The sequence below is a fragment of the Leguminivora glycinivorella genome, chromosome 2 (assembly GCF_023078275.1).
Source record: "Leguminivora glycinivorella isolate SPB_JAAS2020 chromosome 2, LegGlyc_1.1, whole genome shotgun sequence".
Classification (NCBI taxonomy): domain Eukaryota; kingdom Metazoa; phylum Arthropoda; class Insecta; order Lepidoptera; family Tortricidae; genus Leguminivora; species Leguminivora glycinivorella.
The window spans coordinates 17,614,367-17,630,670 of record NC_062972.1 but is presented as its reverse complement, the minus strand read 5'-3'; the positions used below and the strand labels follow the sequence as shown (position 1 = coordinate 17,630,670).

The window sequence follows — 16,304 nt, the reverse complement described above, 5'->3', positions numbered from 1 at the left end:
CTTTGACAAGAGGTGGTACTCAGGGTCTGATGATGGAGCCAGATGGTGGTCACCAGTACCAATGAACCATATAACTAAACCCAGAGATGGGGAAATCGTAATCGATTCCGGATTACACGATTACTTGATTTTACTTTGTAATCTGACACTACTGGGTGTCAGAGTACTTGTAATGTAATCAAGTGAAACGGTAAATTACCATTACATGTAAAGGAATCACTAATCATCTATACAATCATTACTATTACCAATAATTCGGAATCATAGTCGATTCAAAATAACTGAAATTATTGACTTGATTACTTTCAGATTACGAATATGTAGTACCTCAGATTGCTGACTGTCACTTTGATACAAAAGTCATCATGGGTGTTGTAAAATAGGTTTTAGGGGTGCTGATTCCAAAATTAATGATCAATGTGGAATCTGACATTGCTGACTGTCACTTTGACACAAAAGTCGTCATGGGTGTCGTAAAATAGGTTTTAGGGGTGCTGATTCCAAAATTAATGACCAATGTTCAATCTGACATTGCTGATTGTCACTCTGACACAAAAGTCGTCATGGGTGTCGTAAAATAGGTTTTAGGGGGTGCTGATTACAAAATGAATGACCAATTTGGAATCTGACATTGCTGACTGTCACTTTGACACAAAAGTCGTCATGGGTGTCGTAAAATAGGTTTTAGGGGTGCTGATTCCAAAATTAATGACCAATGTGGAATCTGACATTGCTGACTGTCACTTTGACACAAAAGTCGTCATGGGTGTCGTAAAATAGGTTTTAGGAGGTGCTGATTCCAAAATTAATGACCAATGTTCAATCTGACATTGCTGACTGTCACTCTGACACAAAAGTCGTCATGGGTGTCGTAAAATAGGTTTTAGGGGTGCTGATTCCAAAATTAATGACCAATGTGGAATCTGACATTGCTGACTGTCACTTTGACACAAAAGTCGTCATGGGTGTCATAAAATAGGTTTTAGGGGTGCTGATTCCAAAATTAATGACCAATGTTCAATCTGACATTGCTGACTGTCACTCTGACACAAAAGTCGTCATGGGTGTCGTAAAATAGGTTTTAGGGGTGCTGATTCCAAAATTAATGACCAATTTGGAATCTGACATTGCTGACTGTCACTTTGACACAAAAGTCGTCATGGGTGTCGTAAAATAGGTTTTAGGGGGTGCTGATTCCAAAATTAATGACCAATGTGGAATCTGACATTGCTGTCTGTCACTTTGACACAAAAGTCGTCATGGGTGTCATAAAATAGGTTTTAGGGGGTGCTGATTCCAAAATTAATGACCAATGTTCAATCTGACATTGCTGACTGTCACTCTGACACAAAAGTCGTCATGGGTGTCGTAAAATAGGTTTTAGGGGGTGCTGATTCCAAAATTAATGACCAATGTTCAATCTGACATTGCTGACTGTCACTTTGACACAAAAGTCGTCATGGGTGTCGTAAAATAGGTTTTAGGGGTGCTGATTCCAAAATTAGTGACCAATTTGGAATCTGACATTGCTGACTGTCACTTTGACACAAAAGTCGTCATGGGTGTCGTCAAATAGGTATCCGGAGGTGTTTGAAAACTAATGACCAATTTGGAATCTGACACTGTTGACTGTCACTTTGACACAAAAGTGATCATGGGTGTCTTCAAATAGGTTTTCATGGGTACTCATCTCAATATTAATGATCAATTTGGAATCTGACATTGCTGACTGTCACTTTGACATAAAAGTCGTTATGGGTGTCATCAAATAGGTTTCCAGGGGTACTGTGCAATGTCAGGTTCCAAATCGGTCATTACTTTTTAAATCATTTCATTAATTTTGGAATCAGTACCCCTAAAAACTATTTGACTACACCCATGATTCCTTTTGTGTCAAAATGACAATTAGCACTGTGAGATTCCAAAATAGTCGTTAATTTTGGAATCAGCACCCCCGGAAACCTTTTTGACGACACCCATGACGACTTTTGTGTCAAAGTGACAGTCAGCAATGTCAAGATTCCAAATCGGTCATTAATTTTCAAATCAGCACCTTCGGAAACCTATTTGACAACACCCATGATGACTTTTGTGTCAAAGTGACAGTCAGCAATGTTAGATTCCACATTGGTCATTATTTTTGGAATCAGCACCCCCTAAAACCTATTTTACGACACCCATGATGACTTTTGTGTCAAAGTGGCAGTCAGCAATGTTAGATTCCACATTGGTCATTAATTTTGGAATCAGCACCCCCTAAAACCAATTTTACGACACCCATGACGACTTTTGTGTCAAAGTGACAGTCAGCAATGTCAGATTCCACATTGCCACGTCACGGTCAATATCGCCACTACACGGTAGGTACAAGCGAAAAGAGATACTTGGAAGTCGGAGCAGTTCCATAGTCAAAACTTAATGCTAAACGTATCACATCAGAAATAAATAATAATATGATAAATAAATATTGGGGGACACCTTACACAGATCAACCTAGCCCCAAACTAATAAGCAAAGTTTGTACTATGGGTGCTAGGCGACGATATACTTACTCATATTATAGATAAATACATACATAAGTAACATCTATGACTCAGGAACAAATATCTGTGCTCATCACACAATTAATGCCCTTACCGGGATTCGAACCCGGGACCGCGGCTTAGCAGGCAGGTTCACTACGAGCTGGCCGGTCTGGCCGATCGTCAAACATCTAAAATAAATATAAAAACATTCCACATCTATTTAAAATAGTCCTATTCCGTGTCGGAAGCAATTTTCGAGATAAAGTCAAGATTCACGTAAAAATATATGGGAATCTATTACCTAAACGACATGTATTCGTTCTATTCTACATCACATTTAGAGCATGACGAGTACATATTACATACTTTCAATAGTTTTCAATAGTTTTTTTTATGACTGAAACAGTATTCGATGTTGATTAAACTTTTAAGAATGTTTGTTTAACCATCGGATATTATGGCGTGTTATCCTGCGAGACGTCTGTAATAAGCGGGACATTCTGATATGCAAGCGTAGATAATCATGACATGAACGGTGCCGGATGCGCACACGCATAAACAGGCTAATCTCGACTATTACTAAAGCAAGCCTGTAATGGATTATGTTCTTTTCCCAGGGTTAGGGCTGCTATTAGGGGGCGACTAAACGGCACAAAGTTTATTCGTTTGATAAAATCTAAGATTCTAGATTAGGCTCAGGCAGGATCCCTGACAATCAATTGATATTGTTGCGTGCGATTTTATTTAAATAAATATTAGAGACAAGTTAGGCAGCGTTCCCACTTAAGCGTCGCGTGTCTCGGAGCGCGCAACGGACGTTTTTTGAATTACATTCAGGCGGCGTGGCGCAGACGTCCGTTCCGCATCTCAGGACATGCGTCTCTTAAGTGAGGCCGGTCCCTTACGTAGATCAACAATCGATATGAACCAACTTTTGAATCAAAATGTTGTGGAAACAGTTTATTTCGAAGTTACCATATTTAGTATATGTACCTACGTTCTCTCTGCCACTTGAAATTACTGTAAAAACAATGTTGTTTATAAAAACCCACCTTAATATATGTATGTGTATAATTTGTAAAGTTTGACCCTTTTTTCAAGGAACAAAAAAGGCAACCCTAATCAACGCTTGCGTTGTCGAAAGATATGTTCCTTAGCGCTAATGGTTATATTTTTATCTCGTAGGTGAATGAACACAGTGTGTTTACTAAATCTTAATTTAGGCTGTTAACTTTTCTCAAATATAGGCATACAATTTGTATGCCTTGTATATCACACTTTAGACCTTTTGAAATAAAGTTCCTTTTACGACTAGTTGTATCTTGAGATACGAACTTCTTAAGTACGTAGGTAGTTGACGTGGGCGCTTTGATGAAAGCTTTCGTTATCTTTGCGTAAAATCAAACTATTGTGAAATACAGGTTTAATACAAGGTTTATCTATGTTACTTCTTATTCAGTGATTAAAATGTAGACATGTGTTGTATTAAAACTACGCATAGTATAGCACACTTGTGAAATCTTACCTTGAGCTGCGGTCACAGATTGTGTACCTATAATAAGGTACGTTAGGAACATACTACTTACTGAATATGTGGAACATGGGATTAGAAATCCAGGATCCCGTTTTGTCTTAATACAATTGCGAAATCCAATTTTATCTTTCGTTTACCTAATAGCACCCGGAACATATTCGACTGTTTATAAAGTAATGAAATTGTTTATGAACGAATAAATTGTGGTTACATAATATAACAGATGGTGTTCAAAGCTAACCGACCAGGGTGTTTACAGCTAATGATATTTACGTCTATGGTGCACGTGGGTTTTGCAAGAGTACAGCATTTTCATATGGCCGCGTTTTCGCGTTGCGTTTCGGGAGCTTGAACTTTCTAGAATATAGTTCTAGTTTTTACAGATTCGGATCGGAAGTAAGACGTATATAGTTGTGCTAAACCGCTCTTAGGTTAGGTATACATGTAAAAAAATCTGTTAAAAGTTTGATATTTGCCATATAATTAAAATTTCTTTGTTTATGGTAAAATATATATAGGTATATATTATGCGTATCAGTTTAACTAGTCTGATATTGAAGTCACTTTATAATCAGAATTATGTTGTAATGTAATCTTCGAACGAAGTCATGCCAAACACATTCAAAGTAAACTAATTACAAGGTGGTTTGACAAAGAAACTTAGTGTTGTGTTGCTCAAGCTTGAACTATTGGTATTTCGTGTCGTCAAAATCAGTTATCGGTGAATATTCGTTAACTCGCTAACGAGAGGAGTTCGTCGAAGTTGGAACTCGTACCTAAGACCTTATAGTTTTACCTGGCATTTGCATACTTCAGCAAAACTTTTCACAGTACCTATAACAGTCTGCAAGATAAGTGTGGTATAGGCACCACAGGTTTTTATTAACCGACCTATAAAGGGCAGATCCCAGTTTGACCCCTATGTTTCCGCGATAATCTAGCCTCTCTCTTATAGTTAGTCTAGTTTTTATAATTGTCAATCTGCCATGAAATTCGATGTTGTTTTATTTTCCTCTATGGATAGAACAAGTAAAATGATTATAAACCCTGGAAAACCCCACTTCAGTTGATTATACAATGAACGTTATATTTGATCGTTAAAATCTGGATAGGATGAACCGTCACTTCCAATCTCCATTTAGGTCTGCAACAAATCTGCTATAATTGGGTCTAAAAGGCTCTTCATAAACCCCTTTATAAGTCGCCCCCCCTTGGAAAATACGAATTTGCGTGAGAACGTAGATAATGTAGAGTGGACTTTTGAAAGCTTAGAGGAAAGCCTCTTGGTTGCTGAGTTTGCTTTGACTACGAAAATAAATTAACTTTGTAACATTAACATTACACATACCTACATTGCTGGCCAGCGGCACCCGTTAGTTAGAATAGTTAGTCGTATCCTCAATCCTGTTTATGGATGTTGGTGTCTTCGTCCTTCTTTATTTTGTTACTTTTGTTAGTCGGGAAGTGCCTAATCGCAACCCTGTTCTGAACAGATCAGTTGCTAAGCCAAGTCGGTGACATTTAAGGAATTTTATATTATACGGAGATTTTTTTTTTACAAATTGTGCATTAGTTATACAATGTATTTCGGCATTTTCACAAGACATCCAAAACTTTGATCTCACAAGAATCGACAACACTATCCCACCGTTGAAAAATGTCAAGATGAAGTTTTTTCGATTTGTATTGGGCGACGTAGTGGATATTTTTGGAGAGATTTTTTTATAACCAAACATCAGGATTTGTGAGAATCAGGTATTGGACGAATGTAACGTCGAGTATACGAATTGCGAAATGTGTCCACTCGAAAAGTAGGTTCCTAATGTTCCTATATTAATAAATACCAAAACGTTAACCTATTCACAAAAAGGTGGGTATTAGTAACATAATTGACCCCTTTACATGAGTTACACTGATCTCTCTCGTCTAACATAACAAACATTTGCAGCAGCACAAGACAAGACTATTCCCAATTCGTACCATATTCACGTGTCGTGCTCGTGTCGAATGATGTAACGCCATGTAATCCCAATCCCAAGTTTTACACTTGAGAGCTCTCAATGCACGGAGCCAGGCTGGAGGATGCGTTTTGTTGTCAAGGGTTTAACGATACGTGTATATATACGTTACATAAGCGAGTAGGACTGATGTAGATTTGTCATGGCACGAATCATTCAAATAACAAAGTTTTTCAAGCTTTACTTTCCGCATCCCTAGATGACTATGGAATATGATGACTATGAAATGGATCTAGCATAACATAATATTCTTTCCTGATAGACTCCAATTCACCTGTAGTATTTTTTAAGGTTCAACATATTATCACGGTTTTAAAATTTAGACATATTCATTAATTCGCCAGCTGATAATAGAATAATGAGGGCACGAAAACCCGCGGAAAACTGTATGTAGCCAAATGTTTCTACGAACAGAAAACCCAAACAGGGCCACAGCCTGGCAGTTGTATCCTAATAATTAATTAATTAAGTAATAATAATTCCTCTAATACTCCTCTTATTTCTACTTTACCACTCTTCTAATTCATCAGGGCTACGGCCTGGCAGTTGTATCATAATTCCTAATAATTCATTAATTAGTAATAGTTCCTCTTATTTCTCCTTTGGCTCTAATTCATTGGATGCTTCAGTTTTTAAAGTATTTTTGTGTGTTTTATTTCCAGAAACGTTTTCTCTTGTTGGATGATTTACTATTAAATTCTCTTAGTAAATGGAACTTGGTTTACGTGATAGTCCCGTTTTGCTGTATAATAACAACAAAAATTGCGGTCATAACGAAGTAGGGTCGTTGCTCTGTCATAGGCCGTTATGAGCAAGCCGAGACATGACGAGTACCTACCTAATCATGATTTCATGACCTCTAAGAGAAATATTAAGCTGTGTACTGTACAAATTCAAAATTTTAAATTGTACTATATGTATAAATAGACTATTCTTAATTCTATCGTATATTTTATGATAAGTTAATTATAGGTTTTTGTCGATTAGCAATTTCGATGGCGTGTTTGCGCATAATTTACAGGTTTTATCATTTCTTGCAAAACAGAAACTAATTTTCCAATATAGTATTCACGCGAACGTGAAAAATATGAACTACTTTTCTATTGTGGCTGCTATTTCTAATAAGACGTACAATAGAGAAATACAATAATTATTGAATTTTGTATTTCTCCAGAGTAACTCCATGTATATGATTACGATTATTCGATTATGCATACAATCTGCACTAGCTACCTACCTATTGTAGAACTTTTTGCATCGAGAACCTGATTGTATTTACTTGCCTAAACAGAAAAAGAAGATTATGTTTCCTGCCTTACACTTAAATTAGATTTGTCTTGGTTATTATCATTACTTATTACCCACCATATAACTTTTCGTTACGCGTCTTAAGTCCATTCTTGTCTACAAAAACTTAAAAAAAAAGCCTTCAAAAATAGGCGCATTACAAAACACGGAGAAACTAAAAAGCAAAAAATAATAAACCTTTGAATTCAGATTTCTTATCGGACTGCAATAATCTAAACATCTAAATTATAAACAAATCAATTATTTTTGTAGTCGGTACCAGGCCAGGGTGCGTAGCCGAATGGCACTAACGCTCACGAAACGCTCACGAAACGAAACGCTAGTAGATATCTATCTCTATCGCTCGTGCGTATTGGCGCGATAGAGCCGGACTAACTGGCGCGGCGTTTCGTTTTCGTTTGGCGTCGGAGAAATGCCATTCGGCTACGCACGCTGTTCCTCTTCTTGCTATTGCCTGTTTGCCCTACCAACGTAACCCAACCATACGTAGGCTGGCCCCGACTCCAAAAATAATTGATTTGTTTATAATTTGGATGTTTAGTTTATTGCAATCCGATAAGAAATCTGAATTCAATGGTTTATTATTTTTGCTTTTTAGTTTCTCCGTGTTTTGTAATGCGCATATTTTTGAAGGCGGTTTTTTTTAAGTTTATTTTTTATTTTATTTTTAGTGGTTCCTATTGATATTATAAAGTATCAGTCCGAATATACGTACAGTAGTGAAAGAATTATCCTTTAATTCCTAACCATTGAGGAGTTGACCTTCCATCATCAGCTCAGCCACAATTATTACCATCAGGCATAAATACTGGTGTGTGTACCTTTGAAAAATACGTTAAAAAAACATTACAAGTGCATATAACATTTGAAGAGTTCCCTCGATTTCTCCAAGATCCCATCATCAGACCCCGACTTGGTGCCAATGGGACCATCTCGGGGTTATACCCGTTCGATTAAAAAAACATTTTTGAAAATCGGTTCACGATTCTCGGGAGATATCAGGTAACATACATACAAAAAAAAGTAAAAAAAAAAAAAACATTCAGTCGAATTGAGAACCTCCTCCTTTTTTTGAAGTCGGTTGAAAATAATGTACGAGTCGGTTTAGCAAAAACAAGTATGCGCTGTAGATTCCTAATTCCTACATGTTAGGAAGGTATCCGCCAACTGATAATTAGGGACATTTTACAAAAAAAATAAAGATTCTCTGATCTTTTAAGGCTAAATATACCATCCTTGTGATGTCCGCCGCTCTGTGAAGAAGAGATAGAAATGAGAGATTTCGACGAGTGGAAGAGTGATAGATGTCACTCTTCGTTAGAGGTATTTTAAAGGGTTGTGTTTTAAATATAGATCCAGATGCTAGTGGGTCATCTGAACAATTTAATGATTCCTAAGAAAGACAATTTTGAGTTTATTTTCAAAACATCGTACCTCTCCACTATAGATACCCTTCTTCTAGTTATGTCGAAATATGTACCTATATCCAATATTTGTTTTGATTCTATACATTTATTATGGGGGAATCAATATCTCTTGTTATTGACACGTTTTTTTAGAAGAGCCTCATTTCATAATTCGTTTGTCTGAATTTACCTGACCCTGGCGACCGAAATAATGAGTTAATAGTCCATGGGCCAGCTGGTCCAATTTTGCCAAACGGTATAATTTGGGGGTACTAAGTTTCCTTTTTACAGCAGTTAGGTAGGCTTATAGGGATGTTAAAAAACCATGATTGCCATCTCAAAATGGTAGCTAAACAAAATGGCCGCCAATCCAAGATGGCGGATATTGAGTTTTAGAAAATCGACCATAACTCCAGAAGTATTGGACCGATTTCATTTTTATTTTTTTTAAACGAAAGCTCTTTTTGTGTACTCAAATACTTGTTATATTCATTGTTTCGGTAAATTCAACCATTAGTTAGTAATTAACGAAAAATATTAAAAAAATATCTTTTTTCTTAGACTTTTTGTCAAAAATCATGTTTCTACAAAATATCTTGCATATTCTAATAAATATTTAAATGCAGAAAAATAGTTCCATTAATCACCTTTAATTTGATGTATAAAAGATACAGATTTAATTTAAAAAAAACACGTGGAGGCTTAAATTTAATTCTCTTCGTTGAAATTCACCGTTGTGCATACAGTACTAAAAGCTTCAGGTCAAAGTTTTAGATTGCTAATACGCTGTTTTTAGTATAATTCTGCAATTGTACTTACAATTAAGAGAAGAACTGAACATGATAGTATCCGACATCCATTAGCTTTAATAATATAATATAATATGTCATAGGTAAACTACAGTTTTAGATATTTAATTATTTGAATAAAATTTCCTTATTGATGCAGGGCCAACCGAGATAATACAAAATAAATAAACTAGACACAGTGAGTATGAGATTCTATCTCAACACATTAACCTTTTGACCGCCATGGACGGATATAGCTGTCGCTGGAAATGATTCCTAAGGACGCCAACGATAACCATCAGTTTTGCCAATGTAATTGGGACCCATGCGAGCCTTTTTAACGCCTAATTTTGCTCAAATAATCGCGATCCACGTCTGGTGCCCGGGCCACGACTTGTCATATCTTTTTCACTGCAGAAACTCTGATCCGTGTTCGAGAAAACTTATATTTAGTTAAAATAATCCTTGCATACACGAGGTGAAGAACACACCCCAAATGACAAATAGTCTTGAGATATGCACTATAATGCATTAATGAGGCATATCTATGAAGTATCCGACTACTAAACGACCTGATATAGGTACCTACCGAATAAACCTTAATTTACGCACAAAAATATAGTACTTATCACCGCGAATGTAGATTGTAGAGCCAATATCACTAATAATCACCTTCAAGACAATCACAGGTAACAGATTAATTTTCTCCTAATTTTTCGAACTTTTATAGCAGGTTTTCTTGAGCTAGGCTTCTACGACTTACGTGCCCGGGCCCGGCCCAAGCCCATTTTAGAGTAGCAATCTGACCTCTATAACTCTGATCCGTCGCCACATCATCTCGTTTCGTTTCCATCGTAGAAAGACATACCGAACGTGTTGTGCTCTATATGCAACTTTTAGCCTCTTCATTTGTACATTGCTAGTGTCCAACGTCTCGCAAGCTTATGTCACGGTGTGAAGTACACACTGATCAAACATGTTGGTCTTCAGTGTCTGGTATTCTGGCCCTTAATACGTCTTTCAGCCTACAAAAGACATCCAAGTCCTCTGTGTGATCTCCGCCGGCAGCAGGCCGATCCAAGTCTCTGTATTGTGTTATAGTTCGACACAACTCGACGTTTTGTGTCTATTTTGCGTGATGTAGGGGATTTAGCTAGTCCTACTAGCTCATCTCCTCGAGAAATCCTATTAAACTTTTAATGTTGAGTAAGAGAACCTCGGAGAAGTCTCTCGGGGATCCGAGATGATTTTTCCTGTATGGAGCCACACTGCTAACTGCAGCACCAGGTGAGAGGCTGTCTGCTCTGTTTTCACGCACCCTCGTCACAGGGGAATGTTCATAGCATTTTTTATGAAAATATGTTTGTTAAATAGTCTACCACCTGTTCTTACATTGGTTACCATTCTCAGGCGGACTTTCCCTAGTTGAAGGAGCGTCTTTGTGAGTTTTCCATTGATGTTAGGCTTGGCTTGTTTGACCGCAGCATTTGATCTGGGTTTGCCAGTGTGTTGTGTGTAGTTTCCCATTGAGCATACCTTGCTGAAGGGCATCGGAAGAATCGGCAGTCGACCCCTGCCTGGCCAGCTCGTCGGTCGCATCATAACCTCGAGATCCTCTGTGTCCTTTGGTCCATTGAAGGATAATTTTGTTATTATGACTTACCTCCGTTAGTCGTTTATGGCATTCCTTAACCCAAGCTTTATTTGTTGTACAGGATAACTTGTCCTGAAAATTGGAGCTTGGGATAAGCCTGTCCTTGCCATAACTTTCAATTTGTACATATATGTTTAACTGGTTTAACTTAACTATTTTAACCCAACACTCACCGACGGCATACAGTTCCTCCAGCATCTGTTGGGGACCATGTGCTTCTTTGAAGATGGCGATGTTACCCGCAATCCGCATATCGGAGATAATTGAGACATACATTTGTACATCCATCATCCCTATTGAGGCTTTTATAAATGCCTTCCTGTTAAAAAACTTGTCCAGATTGCAAAACCTCGGAGTCCTTCTTTACTAATTGAGATTCGTCGATACGGCTGCTAAATTTTCTTCTAATTCAATGTCAGTTTGCATAGAAATATTCGCATTTTGGTACACCTTTTATGAAAATTCAACTAACGTTAGTAGGTAATTAAAACGTTTCTTATTAACGTCTTCTAACGTTTTCCCTTCGGTAATTACCAACAATAGATGTTAGCATTATTTGGCTCTACTTTAAGCGGTGATAAATGTCTCAAAGTTTGTCCATCCGGTATTTCACGTCTTCGTTGTTTAGTAACCGGTAAAATATAGGTAAGGAAAATCTATTAATGCTGTACTAAAGAACATTTCCAAAGTTTGCCCGACTTCTGGGGGTGCTCTGCTTTAACCCGCTCGTGCGTAGGTTTTTTTTTTCAAATCGAGTCCTTGAATGCAAAACGATTTTCAATTCGGAATACGATTTTAACCCTTAAACGCAAGATAATGAAGGAGTATGCCGTATCCCAGACACAATCGCAACAAAACTGCATTGCGAATTCGCCAATATATGAGCGAAATTAGGCATTACGGGGTCCCAATTTCATTGCATTTGGCGTCCGTATCGTTGGCGTCCTTGACAAGAATTTCCGGTGACCACCGTGGCCGTCCGTGACGGTCAAAAGTTTAATGGTTCTATCTTGATACTTTCGACACAAAATGTTAGTCATATATTTAGTATACTTAAATACTTAATTTACATCATCGATGTGTGTTGCACATATGATATCTAAACAAATTTTATCCTAGTACTATCGAATATCTACAAATTCATGGATACTCTCATGTCCAGAACTATTATTCTAATTGTACAATTGCTAAAATAAACTAAAAACGGCATATTCGTACTCTACAACATCTACCTGAAGCTTTTAGTACTGTATGCGCAACGATGAATTTCAACGAAGGCAGAATTAAATTTAAGCCTGTATGGGTTTTTTAAAATTAAATCTGTATCTTTTATAGATCAAATTAAAGGTGATTAATGGCACTATTTTTCTACATTTAAATATTTATTAGAATGTGCAAGGTATTTTGTAGAAACATGATTTTTGACAAACAGTTTTAGAAAAAAAAAAATTTTTTTACAATTTTCGTTAATTTCTAACTAATGGTTGAATTTACCGAAACAATGAATATGACAAGTATTTGAGTACACAAAAAGAGCTTTCGTTTAAAAAAAATAAAAATGAAATCGGACCAATACTTCTGGAGTTATGGTCGATTTTCTAAAACTCAATATCCGCCATCTTGGATTGGCGGCCATTTTGTTTAGCTACCATTTTGAGATGGCAATCATGGTTTTTTAACATCCCTATAAGCCTACCTAACTGCTGTAAAAAGGAAACTTAGTACCCCCAAATTATACCGAATTCTTCACTGGCCCATGGACTATAAAAAGGACAGTACGTGTTCTATTTACAAGCCAGTGTCCAATTAAATGTTTACTACGCGATCCTTACTTACAATTTGGATTTAGACAAACCCGATTAAGATATAATGAATAAATTTACTCTCAACCAATCATTATGTAATAGGTACTGTAACTTCTTTGAATTGCCAATATACAATACTAGCTTTTGCCCGCGGCTTTGCTCGCGTTAAATTCGAAAATTACGGAATGCTCCATACAAACTTCCACCCCCCATGTTAGGGAAGGGGGATAAGATAAGATAAGATAAAATATCGTTTATTCAAGTAGGATTTTACAACCTCTTTCGAATCATCAAAATTACATTAGAAAATTACATTGGGGTTAGAAAGAGACAAAGTAGCCCATGTCACCCTCCATTCCTTCAATTATCTCCACTTCAAAGATTACGTCGATTCGTCGCTCCGTTTTGCCGTGAAAGACCGACAAACAAACAGACACACACACTTTCCCATTTATAATATTATATAGTATGGATATGTGGTGATTGACATAATTACATAAAATTTATGGAAATATTAGATACATCATTTTAAAGGTCAATAAATATACAAGCCAATATATATAGGTCAATATTTATTAGGCAGGCGTCCATCCATTTCATCACTTTCATCAAAATAGACCAGTTCTTTTTAGATTCCATTAACTCTCAAATAGTCCTTACACACCCTGGCGGGTGTTGTCTCTGCGTGTGTCCCATGATACGGGCAAGGGCAATATCCGCTCGGTGTACCCCTTACATTTCATTAAAGTGTCGAAAGGGCCTCTACGCGTTGCCTTCGGCCCCGCGCACGCCTCCCAAAGGTCCGGAATACCATTGTTCCGTGATGGGAAAGACATACAAGGTCAATATATATAATAATAAGTGTAGGTAAATACATTTTAAATCTGTTCCTGTTTAATGTATTGTATATTATGGGGAATTTCAGAAATAGGGTACAGCAATTAGCGTAAAAACTAAATGTTAAGAAAAAGTTAAGTTGGTGTCAGTTTTGTTACCAACGTTAAGCATTAAATATTTACAAAAACGAACAATTTCTGCGTTTTTACATTGTAATATAGCTTATACTTTATGAAATGAACACCAAAACCAAATTATTGTACCTTGTACCTAAATATTTAATGCTTAACGTTGGTAACAAAACTGACACCGACTTACTTTTTACGCTAATTGCTGTACCCCTATTTCTGAAATTCCCCTTATACGCGAGTAAAACACGTATACTCGTACATGATAATAGATAATATGAAGGTGCAGTCTTCCTCTAACTTTTGTGTATTTAAAAATTAAAGGCTATTAACGTCGCGGGATGCTGGTCTAAGATGGAACGTTTGTAGCGTCTGGTCGGACGGACGGACGGCCATTTATCTGATTTATCTAATATTGTACTGAGACGGATGGCTGCAATTTTTATATGCCACCAACTGTGCTATTTCTCGCTTTGTGTGCCTGACTGATTGAGTTCACAGTTTGGTTGGCTTTTGTAAAGACTTGAAAAGGTGCAAATTGCAATACTTAAAGACGTATTATTTCACTGACTCGTGAATTTCACGGGTACATTAGAGCATTGCTTTAATTCTCACAGAATTACGAAAAAATATTTGGAGTAACTAATAACTGTTAACCTTAACAGCGGGGCAAATCTCGACTGGGGGGCCAATGTAACTGTCACAGTTTAAATTAAGTTGAGTTCCACGTGTATCCACTGAACACGCTTAATACCTTATTTAACCGGTGGACACTCTATTTAATAATGCAAACATTGTAATACGTGGAAAAAAATGGATCACTGTCATTTGCCCCCCAGTCGAAACTGTCCCGCTGTACCTTACTTCATTTTCTAGATGAACTACCTTTTATGCGTAAAGATAAACCTTCCTCTTTTCTGATAAAGGGCTACATCAATTTATTCATTGTCTCTTAACTTACATATTTGTTTTAAGACTAGGAATATTAATATTTGTAATTTTGTTTGTTTACAGAACAGTGCTCCGATGTGGGAAGACTTCATATCAAAGGCAACAAAACTTCACTCGGCGCTAAAGTGAGTGCTTTATTTTTATTATTATCCAGGTCCTAAGGGAAGATTTTCATGCAAGGGACGGATCATGAAGGATTAAGAATATTAGGAATATTAGGATGTCAATTGAAGCCAGTTGTATTGTTTAGGAAGTTTCGCAAAAATTGTGTTCAATGTTTGTTTGTATCAAAAATCAAAATACTATAGGGTAGTGTTCTCATTAAAACAATTAAAAGTTTGTACATTTACGTAATCCGTTCCTGAACTATATCACTAAAGACTGTATCGTTAAGTATGAAGACAACTTTGAGTAGCCGTATTTATTTGCTATTATATTTTTTTCTTATAACAAGCCATGGGCTTAATAAGGCACATAATAAGGTACACATTTTGTCCTAGAAACTCGACGTAAAGCATATGGTTTAGACAGTATTGACTTAATCCTCCCGAGTACCAATTACGATTCCGGACAAATGCTACTAGAAAATTCACAAAGTGCGTAAAAGACGATACGATTGCGAAAAAAAATTGTATGGTGCGAACCTCAACGACACATGATCCACAAAGCAGAATATCTGGACATAGTCTAGCCACTGTTATTTAAAAAATATAGTTCAGGATCTGTGTATGGCGGCCATTTAGAGAATGTGGCTTGGTGCTTACTCTAACTCCGACTTTGATGTCGAATTTGACTATCATACATTGTTTATATCGATCTGGTTTAAGCACTGTTCAAACACCATGAATGTCAATTAGACTTTGGCCTATGGCTAATTTTTTTATCTGTTTCTATCATCCTGCTAGCATCAAAAATTTACGGCAATCCGGAACGTTGCTCAAAATTGCGTTTTTTTAAATTATATAAATTCGCCGCATTTATTCTACAAGTACCCAATTGGAAAAACCATGAAGAGGACTCTTAAAGAATATATTTTGGCAGCATATTAACCTTTGTTTGTTGAAATCGTACAAAGAGTCATTGAAATATTCTCAAATTAAGCCAGATAGGGGTTGTCCGAAATTTATTTGCTAGACCTTAATGAAAGTACCATAAAGTCCCTAAAATAAAAAAAATATCAGACCTTCTTATATCAAATAGTACTTACCAATACCTTAAGATCATACTCTCGGAACATAATAATACAAAATTATACACATGTCAACATTAAGACGAGGTTTGTTTTGTCCTTATACTTAACGATACAGTCCTTAGTGTGTTGTTGTCACGAATTGTAAGAGCGCCTGTTCC

The 16,304-nt window shown here is 36.7% G+C and overlaps 1 protein-coding gene across 4 annotated transcripts in view; it reads left to right on the top strand.

Moving 5' to 3' along the window:
• The window catches only part of LOC125239781 (protein MTSS 1), a 166,847-nt gene that overhangs the window by 75,025 nt on the left and 75,518 nt on the right, over positions 1-16,304 (top strand). For all 4 annotated transcript variants that reach the window (XM_048147480.1, XM_048147489.1, XM_048147466.1 and 1 more), the window contains exon 2: positions 15,018-15,079. In XM_048147480.1, coding sequence (XP_048003437.1) covers positions 15,018-15,079 — 62 coding nt within the window. The remainder of the gene's footprint in view (positions 1-15,017; positions 15,080-16,304) is intronic.